Raw genomic sequence first — 14,293 nt, forward strand, 5'->3', positions numbered from 1 at the left:
CTCCGAGCGCACCTTCCCACTTCCCTGAGCCCAGCCAGCCGGTGGCGGGGCCCCGGTGGTTGGTGTCACGAACCGGGGACCCCACCATGTCCTTCTCCATCACCACCTCAAAGTTAAGGATGAACATGATGACAGCCCCATCCTCATTCTTCACGGGCACCACATCCACCAGGCACAAGAAGCAGCTCCCTGCAGGGTGGGAAGGACAAGCCACGTGGCACCTGGGCCCCCGTGGGCAGAGCAGGAGCCAGGCAGGACTGATCCCAACCCAGAAGGGCCCATTTGCTCCACACAATCCCCCCGGCCACTGCAGGCATCCAGTTCCCCACCTCTCCAGCATCTCCCACACTGGCCTCACATCCCCGCCACGTGCCCGTGTGCCCCAGAGGGGCCTGCAGAGCTCTCCTCCCTCTTGCCTGGTCACTACTCCCGCAGGGCTTGTGACGATTCCCCCCTTCCCTCCTCTTCCCTGTCCTCTCCACGCATCTTCACTCTCCCCCACAGAAGGCAGCGCACATGGTGAAGCCCACAAGCCTCGGGCCCAGAATCTCCAGTTCTAATACTGAAGCATTCCTACATTTTCCTTAAGTCAGTTGGCATCCCTGAGCCTCCTCTTCCACACCCATGCGTGGGAGTAACAGCCCTTCCTCGGGAGCCGGAAGCATAGAAGAGCCTGCACGTGCCGGGCGTGCAGGGCGATGCCTGGCCTACGCCGAACGCTCTGGATGGCCAGCTGTTCCCTCCTTCTCTGCCTCTGTCCTCTGGATTAGTAGCCAGCTTCGTGTGAGCCACGACCAGGTAAGTGGAGAACCTGAGAGCAAGTGGCCGGTGCCACGATGCCCACGCACGTGCCCTTGCATGGCATGAACGTGCTGGTCTGTGACTTGTTGGAGACCGAGAGAACCTATCCCTCCCCGTGAGCCCGAAAAGCACTGCTGAGTGGGCAGGCCAAGGGGAGGGCCTGACCCCAGAGATGCCGGCCAGACGAGGGGCAGCTTGCTGGGGACAGGCTGAGAGATCAAAGCAGAGAAGTGACTCAAACAGCAGCTGGGCTCATCTTGAAGACTGAGGTCCTCAGACCCCAACTTAAACAGCACGGTGCTGAGGTGGGGGCTGGCCCAGAAGCCTCCACCCCTCCCTCCACTCACCACCACCCAGGCCCTCAGGCCTCTGGCCGAGGCACCTGAGGTCCAGGGCTCTGACTGGTCTCCCTCCAGCAGCCGCTCTTGTCCCCTGACCTCCGGCCTCTGACACACAGCGGTGGTGTTGGAAGCTGCAGGGGGCCGGGCCCAGCTGGAGGCTGTTTGGCACCCAGACAGCCGCCTGGAGTTTATGCCCTAATATGGTGATGGCCAGCAGCGGCCTGAACGGGCCTAGCCTCAACAGGACTAAGGAGAGTCCCGCCACCAGGAAGCCTTACCTCTAGAGACCCCAGCACACACCCCCAGGACCAGCATCCAGGCCCTGAACCTCGCTACCCACCAGGAACCCCATCTCAAAGGAGCCTAGAGTCTGGAACCAAGGTGACCAAGGTGACTCCAATCCTTCAAGATGGCCTGGGAACTCTGGCCCCAACACAGGACCCCAGAAATCTGAACTTGAGACCTCAGCACCCCATCCCCACCCAGGCTATTTAGCAAGACAGGCCAGGGCTGTGCTCGGAAGCCCCGCCAGCCAGCACCCTGGCATCCCCACCCCAGCCCTCACCCCAGGCTGCAGGAACCGCAGGTAAAAGGCGCCCCGGCAGCAGGCAGCGTGAGCGTGAGCGTGAGCGCTCCCCACGCCTACGCCTTCACAGCCTTCTCTGTCGACATTCAAGACATTTTTCCTTTCAAATAACCCCGTCAAAGGCCTGGCTATTCCAAAAATGTGAACTGGAGCTCTGCCTGATGGCTGAGAGGCACACATGGGGGGTAGGGGGCATGGAGGGAGGGAGAGCAGCAGCCCTAGCAGGCCTGGTCTCTCAGCGCTGCCTCCGCCCACCCTGCCGGGCTGGCCAGACCCCCGTGAGCTGCCATGTCACTCAGCCAGCCCTTGGCCAGGCCTGCCAGGCAAACCCCAGCCCGTCACAGGCCGAGTTATGCGGGCAGGGCCTCTGAGGGTGGGGGAAGGTCAGCCAGGTCGGGTGCTGGAGCTGGTGTCAGCACGGAGCCAGTTGCCCCTGCAGGTGGCCGGGGCTCCAAGCCCACACAACTCCACTGAGAAGAAATACAGAGAGCTGTGCCTGGGGACCCTGGGCTGGCGCAGGCACATGGTGACCTGGCCCCCCACCCCAGCCCATCGCCACTATCCCCTCTCCCTCTGAGAGGCCGGCCAGAGGAAGAGCACAGAGCCCCGGAGGCCAGGGAGCTGCAGTTCCACTAAGAGCCACACTGTGGCAGGCGCGGCCTGCACTCCGTGCAGCCAACCCCAGGAGCACTGGGGAGAAGGGGGCGGAGGGACAGACTGGAGGGGGCCTCTGGGGTGCGCGGGATTCCCGGCCTCCGAGGGGAGGGCCGTGGGCCGTGCAGTCAGGGGCCTTCGCGCACTGCAGATGACGCCTGGGTCCAAGCAGCGCGGCAGAAGCGCGGGGTGATCACACCCCCCCACCACAGGGCTGCAGGATGAAATGACATGACATACGGGAGGCGCAGAGCCTGGCTCCAGGGAGGTCTCCATAAATTGAGATGGAAGAGAGGGAGACACGGGAGAGGGGTCTGGGCAATGGAGAGGCTCCTTGGGCCAGCCTGGCTTGTGCGGCTGATGCCAAAGCTGCCCTGCCCTACCACGTCTCCCCCAGCGCCAGCCCCAGCCCCAGCCTGAGAGGCCTTGCTGTGGGCAAGAGGCCCCCCAACCCCCACCCCAGCCCAGCCAAGTCCGCCTCCCAGGATGGGGACAGCCAGGAAAGGGAGGCGGTGTGTTGCCAACAGACACCTACAGGCTGCTCGCTCCCCACCCCTCCCTGCCTTTGGCCCTCATGGCCCAGGCAAAGCAGGCCAGCCACTCTCCCAGAGGCCTAGGGAGGCCACTGGGCTCACTGCAGGTCCCAGAGGAGAGGTGTGGATGGACAGCAGGGGCGCAGGGCCCCAGGGGAGAACCAGGCCTGGACACATTCCAGGTGCAGCACATTCCGGCTCGGCCTGACCCGCTGAAGGTCTCTGCCATTCGTCAGATCACATGACCAAGTGGCTGCTCTCATCTGGTGCCAAGCCACACCCAGCAGCCCACCAAGGGGGCGGGAGCATTGTCCCCGCCTGGCACCCGCCACTGTCTCAAACCCACTGTCCTGCTTCTGGGCCCTGCTGGCCGAGGCCAGACCCCGGGCAGGAGCCACACTGGGCTCCTCGGTGGGCCTGCCTTGCGGCTCACCCCAGTGCCGGGCAGGTCTGGGAGAGCAGGGCGCAGGTGCCTGTGTGATCTCAGCAAGTCCCTCAGGCCGGGCCAGTCTGGGGCACCCTCACAGCGGCTCTCATCACCCACACAGGGCACCAGCACATGTTGGGGACATGGCAGGGACAGCGGGCCCACCAGACAGGCCTGGCGCCTGCTCTCACCCAGCCACATATTCAACAGGCTTCCAGAGCCACTCACGGGGCAAAGGAGGGAGGGTCACCGGAGGCCAGAGGAGTCGGAGCGGGGCTGCTGGGCCCAGCCACCAGCAGAGCCTGGCCCTGCTCTCCCTCCCTGGAGTGTTCTGTGTGGTGCAGGGGACCGCCCTCCGAGCTTTAGGCTCCCTGTGGGGACTATGGGGACAAGTGATTCCTGCCCCAGGTGCCAGATGAGATGACAGATGGCCTGTGGAAGCATCCAGAGCTAAATGAGGTAGGGTGCCGGGTCCCTGCAGGGAAGGTGACCTCAGGGAGACAGCCATCCTCAGCCTGGTCCCCTCCCTGCCTCGCCGCAGCAGGAGAAGCTGCGCCCCGGGACAGGCCCAAAGTCACACCGAGGGCAGGCCAGGGCTCCAGGCAGCTCTGTCCGCCCCCAAGCAGAGGCTGTCTCCGGAGCAGCAGCCCAGGGCTGCGCAGTGTCAGGTTATATTTAGCCTGGTGGCGGCGACAGGAAGATGCAGCGGGAGCAGCTCCTGGCCGAGGGCCACCGTGTCACTAGCACCGCTCTCATGGACAGGGGCCTAAAGAAGGCCCAGGGGACAGAGCAGAGGAGCCTGAGGGGCCAGCCAGTGAATAAGTGTGTATCTGTGTGTGCACACACGCGTGTAGATAGATAAGTCCTGACCCCCGGGACCGCAAAAGGAGTCAGCTGGGCACGTTCACTCAGGGCAGGACTGGGGGCCCAAGCCAAGCTCCCACTTCCTCAAAAGTAGCATCTGCAGCCTGAGACCTCCCTGCCCGCCATCTCTGGGCCTGCACAACCCTGGGGACCTCTCCCCAAGCCCACTGCACACAGCACGCCCCCAGGACTTCCTCCCAGGACACCCCAACAGCCTCAGGGAGTCTGGACTTGGCCTGACGCCAGTCCGCTGGGTGCACGTGGCCTCGAGGTCGTGGCCTCGTGGCGTGTGTAAACCAGGAGTCACCACCCCTGCCCTCCTCTCCAATCCCTGGAAGGTGAGACAAGGTCACGCTGATCTGGGAAGGCTGCATTGCTCCATCCCGACATGCCAAGCGCTCCCCTCTCAGCTCCATCCCACCCCTTCTGCTCCAGAGCCCAGCCGAATGGGCCTGCCCGTGCTAACGCTCCTCCCCACCTCTAGGACCCCCTCTGCAAAGGTTTCCTTGACAGTTCACATTCCCATCAGGCCCACACCCGATGCTTCTCTTTGAGAACTCTTCAGAAACGATAGACACCCTCCTAAAAGAGGTCATTGTATGCTGGCTTCTACCCGAATCAGAGCCCTGAGGCCAGAGTGGGACTAGGACTGGATGACAGTTCAGGACCTGGCCTGCAGATGCACACAGGCCGTGGCTCCACCCTCTCAGTGCCTTTAAGAGCAGTTGTGTTAAGAACACATTGATGGGAACCAGCACTTAGGGTAATGGCTATGTCGCTGGACTCCCACGTAGTCAACCGTGGTTCACGTCCCAGACCCGGAGTCTTAAAACTCACGCCGGGCGTGTGTGTGCGCGTGCCCAAGATCCCAAGAGAATGGAGGAGAAGGGATTGCAGCATGACCATCTCCCCTGGAGGGGGTGATTTCTCGCTTTCTGTCTCTATGTCTCTCCTCTGTCTGTCTGGCGAGCGCACGCGCCCTATAGCAAAAACATCTCAAAAAAAAGAGAACGCATTGATGACAGCATTTACCCATTTTGAACCCATGGCACCCACCATCCTGAGCTAGACAGCAGAGAAGTGAAGGTGTCTTTCTCTGAAGGAGAGGTGTCTTTCTCTGAATCTGCTCAGTACTGGAACACATAAACTGACCGCCCGGCCCTAGGTGAGGGGAGGCAGAAGCAGGAACCACACGAGGGGTGATATTTCGTAGCCCCAGACTGTCGGCTCCTTTCCCTGTGACCCCACGCACAGCTTGCTACAGGACACTGAAAGCCCAAACAGTGCCCACTGTCCACAGGGAGGTGATGTGGAGGGCCTGCCCCCCTCTAATGCTCTGCAAGCTTCTAGAACTATGCTCCAACTTGGCTCCCAGCAGGCCCCCAAAGACCCCCAGAGACCTTGACAAAGCCTGTCCCAATTCCAATTCTGCCACTGGTCACCAAAAAGGCCACAGCTTCTCAATCACTCCTCCCTGACTGGCCCACCCACAATAGAACTGCCAGTGCTAACCCCCTGCGAAGTCGAGTGGAATCTTTGAGCACCAAAACACATGGCAAGGACCCAAATGCAAACGAGAAAACTGGCATCGCTTGCAGATGATAAGGTCATGTCTCGAGAGAGCTTCCAAATCAACAGGTACACCATTAGGAGTAGTAAGGGTTCAGCGAGGTTTCCAGACACGAGAGCAGACCGTGAAAATGCACGGTCCTCCTCTACGCCCACAGTAAAGCAGTTAGAAAATAGTCGAAAACAAGATACCTTTCACGATAGCAACAAAATGAAAAAGTATCTAGGAATTGACCAAGAATGTGCAAGACCCCTACAAGAAAAACAAGATAAACCTTTAAGCTAATAAAGGCTGCAGAAATGGACAGACATCCCAGCTCTTAACCCAGACAAATGTTAGAAAGATGCCAATTCTCCCAAATTAATCGATAAACTCAATTGAATTCCAGTTAAGAGTCTAGTGGATGTTCTTCTTTCCAGGGACTCAGTAAACTTTTTCCCAGTGTATGAAAAAGCAAGATCCACAAAGAGCTGTGTCAACCCTTAAAAGAAGAGTAAAAGGGAGGGTTTGCCTTCCCAGATGCTAAGACATACTAAATGCCATAGTTTTATGTTTTTACTGTGTTTGATGCAAGAACAGGCAAATAAATATTTGGAACAAAGCCGAGAACTCCGAGACAGACCCGTGGCTACATGGCAATTAACTTATGATAAAAGGTGCCCCACAAATCAATGGAAAAGAACAGGCTGTTTACTGGCTGTGTTGGGAAAGTTGGCTCACGATACGGAAAAAATAAAACTTGAGCCCCACTCGACACCACTGACGCGGCAGGCTTGGGGTGGACTAAAGACCAGACGGAGCGAGGTGGACGATCAAGTTAACCGAAGAAAATGTAGCCCTAGACTGCTGGGGATGGTGGAGAATTTCAACAGTACTTCAAGAGCACAAACAAAACTAAAAACCAATGAATTTGGGAGCCAGCCAGTGGCGCGGTGGTTAAGGCAGCTGGGTCTCACAATGCTGACTGGGCAGTTTGAGTCCCAGATCCAGCAGTGTGAAAAACACGCCAGGCACATGTGCGTGTGTGCCCAAAATCCAGAGGAGAACAGAGAAGGGACTACAGCGTGGCCATCCCCTCCAGGAGTGATTTCTCACTTTCCCTCCCTCTCTCTCTCTTTCTGTCTCTCTCTGGCAAGCACATGTGCCCTAGAGCAACAAGTAAAAAAAAAAAAAGAATGTGTTTATATCAAAAAACGAAGTGCCTTGTCGGCTACATTAAACAGAGACTAAACGGAAGAAGATATTTGCGATATCTCATGTAGATAAGGAATTAACACCTGGAATGATTATTGAATATTGAATATATCGCAGTACACATTTGTATATTCTAGAATACACAAGCAGCTCCTGAAAACCAACACGAATAAAGCACAGCAACCTCAGGAGAAAAGCGAGCAAAGGACATAAGCCAGCAGCTCTCAGAAAGTTAGCAAACCTAAAAGGTCCTTGAACTCACTGGAAATCAAAGAAAGGTAAATTAAAGCAACAGGATCTCACTTTCCCCTATTAGACTGGCAGAAAGTTAGGAAGCTGGATAAAGCCAAGTGTGGGAGGCGTGGAGGAAGGGGACCTCACACCCCCGTGGGAACGTGCGACGGGCGCAGCACCCAGGTGCTCTGGCAGGACTTAGTGAAGTGTCCAACACCCAGGACGCAGGAATGCCATTCCAGGCCTATGTCCTCAGACATCACCGCACAGCCCGGAAGAGACCACGTACAAGCACCCTGGTCGCACCGAGGTGGCAGGGAGTTGGAGACAAGAGGAGGGCCCTCCCTGGGAGTGGGCAGATACGACAAAGCACGTACCCTAGGCAGGAAGCTGCAGACCAGACGTGCAATCACAGCCCAGCTGGGCTTCGAGGCAAACTCCTGTGTAGGAAAGTGAGCACCAGAATACAATATGTAGCACACTATCATTTACATAAATTAAGTCTCTGTGCATACATCAGACGAACGCACATTTGCAAGAGCATATGCAAGCCGCACACTTGCCGTAAGTTCATTTGAATGGTTGCCTGTGAGGAGGGTGATGGGACTGGAGAGTGAGAGCAAAGGGAGAAGGAAAAAACAAACGAGAGAGCAAAGGAAAAAAACACACAGATGCTGACGCTTCAATTATTGGGAGCGAGGCACTGGGGCCAGCGGAAGCCTGGGAGGGAAGGGAGAGGCAGGCAGGGTGCTGGGCAGGGGAGGGACAGGGGAGCTGGGACTCACTTCCCATGTCTGCAGCGCAGTGGCCAAGACCTGAGGCCACGTGGGTGACCACAGCTCAAGGGCAAGCAGACCAAAGCTGGCCTGCGTGCTGTTGTCTATGTCTGTCATTTGATTTGAGGAATGCCCTCACTCACAGTGCAGGAGGGACAGGTGCTATGATCTCACTTAGCACCAAGGTACTGAGCTCAGGCCTGAGCTAAACCCATGTTTCTGGAGGCTCCGAGGTCTGCGTGTCCTCAAGGGCCCTCTGGGGCAGACACCCTATGCAGGGGCAGTGGGTGCCAGGCAGGCTCTGGGGTTGGAGCAGGGGCAGGATCCAGCTCCTGCTCAGGACCCACCAGCCAGGTAAGCTCAGGCAAGTCCCTGAGCCTTTCCAAGCACGCATCCTCCCCAGGAAATGATGGGGAGGAGCCCTGCCTCTCGGAGGTGATGAGGCTCGCCTGCACACCGGTGTGCACACGTGCCTGGTGTGCATGAATGCCTGCGGGGCTGCCTAGCAGCTGCCATCACCCACCTGCTCGGCTCTCCCTAGCTGCCCTAAGAATTTGCTCCCCACCCAGGCCTCCCCGTCCTCCTCCAGGAGCCCCCAGATGTCTTCCCCATGCTCCGCAACGTCCCTCACGTTGCTGTTCTCTCCGAAGTCACCTCCAGCCACCACTCTCTACTCTCACCTTCCTCTGGTCCTGACAGCCCTCCACGCAGCCTCTGTGACCCCTACAGTCCTGGCATGCTATCATTCTAAGTCTTTCTGGGGCTTTTCTGTTTTGTTTTGCTTTGCCTTGTTTTTGATATTTGCCATTGTGCAAACATAGTGCGCTTGCTGGAGAGAGACAGAAAAAGAGGGAAAGTGAGAAATCACCCGTCAGAGAGATGGCCGTGGTGCAAACCCTTCTCCTCCATTATCCCCTCAGATTTGGGGCACGCATGCACACATGCCCAGCGTGTTTATTAGGCCACCTGGTGCAGGACGCAAACCACACTGCCAGCCATGTGAGACCTGGCACCTTAACCTCCATGCCACCTACTGGTCCTACCATTCTAACTCTTCTCACAGAGTCGAAGACTAAGGCCCAGAGATGGGAAGATCCACCCAAAGTCACACAGTAAATTTGTACCCAAGCTGACGATTGCTCCCGAGGCACCTGACCCACGGCTTCTGCAGCGTGGAGCACTGTCCACCTCAGTCATTCAGTCACTCGGCAAATGTCCTGAAGTGGCACTCAGCACCCGACAGACATAGCAGAGAACAAACCCGAAGACTGCCCTCTGCCCTTGGGGACCTTACGCCTGTGCGAGAAGAGACATGACAACGTCATCGAGCACAGGGTCCAGGGAGCTGCTGGGCCAAGGGGAGAAGAGGCCTGGCCCATCCGGCGCTTCTAGTCCAGCAGACAAGGGGCCCAAAGGGAGAGGCGCCCATCTGAGGCCAACATGGTTCACAGCACAGAGGACTGTGTGGGCTCCCAGACAGGGGTGCTGTGAGAGCCACGCCCATGCTCATCCCCTTCCCCTGCCAGCGCCACCCCCCAGTCCTCTTTGCCATGACACAGAGGGAAGTCCTGTTAACCCCGTTCTACCGCAGGGCCAAATACTCCCCACCTTCCTGCCTGAGGACGGGGCGATGGGAGAGAACGTGTCTTTAAAGGAAAAGAATGTTCAAGCCAAGTGAAACGTTCTCTCCTGGAGGTGCTCAGGTTCTCGGGGAAACGTTCGCGTGTGAACGGGCCTTCATGGAACCTCTCAAATCACACCACACAGGCGGCACCTCTGGGCAGGAAAGAGGCAGTCTCACTCCATCTTGCACCCCGGGGCTGGTCCTGCTGCTGCCCGCAGGCCCCCTCCCCAGAGCCCACGGCCACCGTCACACTCAGCTCCCATCCCAGACAGCTCTGCGCAAATATTTACATAGCTCCTCTGGGCTGCAGAAGACCAGCAAGGAGCCGCCCTCCCGACGCTCTCCAGACCCTGGGTGGGCAGAGGGAAGCAGTGCTCCCACATCCCCCAACCCTGGCCTCTCCCACCAGGTGAGGCTGGGCCAGGAGGCCCCTTTCTAGCAGACCAACTACGCCGGTGCAGGAAGGACCCCATGGGCTGCTCCTAGCCTCCCACTCGCCTTAGGTCCGTCAGAGGAAAAGTGCCGGATGGGCAGAGGCCAGCCTGCTCTGCGGGAGGGCAGGATGGCAAGGCTCAGGCCTCAGCACCCACACCTGGCAGCCCAGCCAATGCCCTCCCCAGCCCTGTCTCCATGCTGCACCAGGCTCCGGCTAAAGGCTGGGGACACCCCTGCCCCCAAGATGAAGGGCTCATCACGAAGATGGTGTCAGCCCCATGAGAAGCACTCCCTGGTGTCCAAGCACAGCTGCTAGGGATGGCTCTGGTCTGCCTCCCACCAGGAGACACAGCACACTAGGCACCCACCCTGTCCCGTGTGCCCTCCACCTCAAGGCTTCCCACTTCTCAGAAAAGCTTCCTTTATCACTAGCCCAGACTGATGGGGCACCTGGGATGGAGGGAGAGTGGGTGTCTGAGTTCAGGCAGGTCAGCCATGATGGAGAAGACAAGCACAGCCATGACTGGGAGGGCTGGGAGGTGAGACAGGGACCCAGAGAGATGGCCTGCGGTGTGGAGGATGGCTGATGGCCCAGAGGGCCAGGCCGATACCTGCGCTGCCTGCCTTGCCCCTGGGAGCCTGGGGCCTGAGTAGGGACAGAGCATCTCAGTGGGACCGGGGCCCTCTCTGGGAACCTAGGAGCACAGTGCATTAGGGATCAGGCCTGGACTGGGTCCCACCCCTCCCCCTGCAGCGGCGTCAGCTGTTGCAGTGGGGGCCCTCTGACCCTGTTGCCATGGCAACCAGCCTGCAGCTGGAGTGGAGAAGCTGATAGACTCTTCTCCTGAGACACCCCATCTCCACCCACGCGCAGGCTCCTGGGGACACAGGGACATGGAGAGCAGGCCAGGACAGTCAGAGGTATGGGGAGCCAGCCCAAGGCTTCAAGATAGAGATGCCGGGGTGGGAGACACTAGGGAAAAGGGGGAGAGGCAAGGAGGAAGAGGTACTGAAGGAAGGGAAGAAGGGAGACAGATGCAGGGAGGGGAGACAAGGACCAGGACAGAGGGCCAGGCACCAGGCAGGGGACAAAGGAGGGAGACAGGAGGCGTGGGGAGGGAGAGGAGCCAAGAGGACTCCGACACATGCTGAGCAGAGCGTGGAGAGGTGTGGAGCAGAGAGGGAGAGAATGCAAGGGGCAGAGAGAGGAGCCCCTCGGGTCTGCCAGAGAGGGAGCCACAGTCTTTCTGCCCACCATCCCTCACCCGCAGCCACAGAGGAGCCCAGGTGTGTGCCTGGTCAGCACCTGCTGCTGTCCAGCTGCCTCCCCAGGGCTCTGCAGGGCTGTCGTGGTGGCCTGCTAGCCTCGTGCTCCTGGGCTCTGCTCCCAATTCCATCTTAATCCTGAGCCTGACTTTAAGGGGCCTCGGCTCAGGGCCAGTGAGCCCCGCACCATGTCTCTCCCTCCAGCCCACACTCCCCCAGTCTAGCCTCCCACCTCCCAGCAGTCCCAGCAACTAAATAACGGGGCTGTCTGGCGCGGGGCCCTGATGCTGCACAGAGCTGGGCCAGAGGCACCGACACAGCACAGCTGTCCACTGCGGCGCCTGCCAGCCAACCGCCCGCCTGCTTCCACCACCCCACCTCCCCGGGCCGCTCAGACCCCGAGAAAGGCCTGAGCAGAAACGAGAGGTGGCAGGAGCATTCGCCGCTTCCGCCTCTCTTCCCTGTCCATGTGCACACGCGCAGGTCAGGCCACGGGGCTCCTGCAAGGAATCAAGGATTTCAAGGCAGAGGAAGGGGAAGCTGAGGATGCCTGCCCACATCACCTGAGGCCCAGAGTGCCAGCATAAGTGGGCCCCCAGTGGCGTGGTTGTCAAAGCCAGCCTGTTGGCCACCAGGAGATACCTGATCCCATGGAAACTAGGTGACAGCAAGGAAGGGGGCAGGCAGAGCCAGGCGGCACAGGGTTTTCTGGACTGTGTGGAAGCAGAAACCTGGAGAAGGGAAAGAACTTGAACTTGGACCAGAGATGTGGGTTCTAGTCCCACTTGCTCCACTGACTTGCCGGGACCCAGACTTCTGCTTTTCAGTTTCTCCATCTGTGCTTCACGTGTGCTGAAGTAGACAGTCCTTACAATCACTTAGGAGTCCCCAAGAGCTACTGGCAGAAGGAGTCCCATGACCATCTTCTGCGAGGAGGGAGGACCCCACACCTACTATGGCCAAAGACAAAAGCACTCAGACCCTGGCTGCCACGGAGCAGGATCCCCCAGCACGAGCATTGCCCATGGAGAGCTGGCACCGAGTTACAGAGTGAGGTCCTGCGGTGGGCGCTGTCTCTAAACAGCTCCGCATCCTTGGGAGGGCCCCAGAGAGACACATCATCCCCGAAGTAGAAACAGGCTCAATTGACTTGTCCGATATTACATAATTTCCAGCACAGGACCAGAACTCGGCAGCTACGGTTCATGTTCTTTTCATTACACCAGTGGTTTGCAAACTTTTCAAAGAAAATTACATATAAAATAACACGCAGAACATACACAGACGTGTAGCTATCGGGTGCCCTTTTCAACGTGTACGTTCTGCCACTTTCTAGCCGGGTGACTTTGGGGAACTTGCTTAATTTTTCTGAATGTCGGTCTCCTCATTCATAAAATGAAGATTAAGAAATAGGATCTACCTCCCAGGCTGCTGTGAAGATTGAGGGAGATAATGTAAGTGAAACATTTAACCTGGTGTCCGGCAAAGAGAAGCTACCCACTGCCTCCTGGGTTTTCATTTGGCGTCAGCCCCTGCCTGCCACCAGAACCCCAATCTGCTGAGCACACTCTCTTCAGCAGGGCAAGAGACCATGCCCCCTCTGGTGCTGTCCAGAGATGCCACAGACCGTGCGCCCGGGAAAAGCACCGCAACAGAGGCAGCCTGAGCCAACCCTAAGCATAATGGGAGGGGCCCCCTGCCCCTGACACCACTCCATGTCTACAGCAGACAAGCGCCCTGAGAGGCCAGGACCCTCTTCTCTTCGCTGCAGACTGCTCCAACAGGGTAGCACAACGCCCTGCTCACAGGGTTCTTTGCTGGACCACTAGCGAGCAGCTGGCCAGCAGCAGGGACTGCAGTCCAGCAGAACGTCCCGAAGCCACCTCCCTAACCCTCGGTGCCTGTAGCCCCCAAGCTCTACTGCACTGCCCTCCTGGAGCAGAGCCCACCCTGCAGGGCAGGCGTGGTGTGGGAGCAGCCCAGCCTGCCAGGGCTGTTGGGGCTGTTTATCTGCTCTCCGGAAGCCCAGAGCAGCTGGGTTGGGAGGCGGTGGCTGAGCAGAGACACCTGGCACAGGAGGGAGTGGAAGGACAGGCGCCGCACAGATGAGAGAAGGAACTGAGGCTGTGGGGAGAGGCACACACCTCTCCAGGTGCAGTTGCAATGTGGAAGAGAAAGGGGACAGGGTAGGGACAGTAGAGAGTGAGACAGAGTAATACGGCCCTCCCATCCTCACCTGAGCAGTCACCTGGCAGGGACTGCCCAGGGGTAGCTATGGCAGCGCCCAGCCCCAGCCTGACCTACTGCCTTCATCCACGCCTGCACCTGCCATCGCTGCCCCTCACACCCCACGTGCCCACAACTGCCCAAGGAAGAAGGAACCAGAGGGGAACGCCCACAGTCTAGAAGTCCCTCAGCCACCCAGAAAACCACCCCCCAGCACAGTGAGGTGAAGGACCCAGACCACGCCTCCCACCCGGAACACCAAAGAGCCTTAGCTTGCGCCACGCCCCCACGGAACCTGCGAGCCCCGCCCCTTCTCTGTCCCTCTCGGCCCCGCCCCTCGCCGTGGCCCTGCCCCGTCATGGCTCCGCCCCGCCCCTCGCCTACCATCCTTCCGGTAGAAGGCGCGCTGCGTGCGCGGCCCGTGCGGGAAGTCGCAGGTGCAGGGCCGCTGCATCACCTCGGCTCGCGAGTAGCCGCACAGCTCGCAGAAGCCGTCGTTGCAGTAGATGACGGCGCAGTTCTCCACCCGAGCGTTGGCGATGATGAACTTGCGGCCTGGGGGGGCGGGGATGAATGGGCACTTGAGCGAAGACCCCAGCCCAAGGGGTTGCCAGCCCTCCCCCACATTCTCTTGTCTCGTCACACACACAGCCGGGGACTCCTAGCCGCAGGGAGCACAAGGGACACTGGGGTCTCCAGTAGGGGGCGGACGCAGCTGTGCCCCGACACAGGTGCCACGGCCCTGCGGCGCGCCCCCCCCCC

The 14,293-nt window shown here is 59.1% G+C and overlaps 1 protein-coding gene across 1 annotated transcript in view; it reads right to left on the minus strand.

Annotated features, from left to right (window-relative positions):
* Positions 1-14,108, minus strand: part of KCNH2 (potassium voltage-gated channel subfamily H member 2) — a 33,527-nt gene extending 19,419 nt beyond the window's left edge. The window contains 2 exon segments of the mRNA XM_027772530.1: positions 13-189; positions 13,916-14,108. Coding sequence (XP_027628331.1) covers positions 13-189; positions 13,916-13,985 — 247 coding nt within the window. The 5' untranslated portion in view covers positions 13,986-14,108.
* Between the last annotated feature and the right edge of the window lie 185 nt (positions 14,109-14,293).

Source organism: Tupaia chinensis, unplaced genomic scaffold (assembly GCF_000334495.1).
Source record: "Tupaia chinensis unplaced genomic scaffold, TupChi_1.0 Scaffold000280_1, whole genome shotgun sequence".
Taxonomy (NCBI): Eukaryota; Metazoa; Chordata; class Mammalia; order Scandentia; family Tupaiidae; genus Tupaia; species Tupaia belangeri.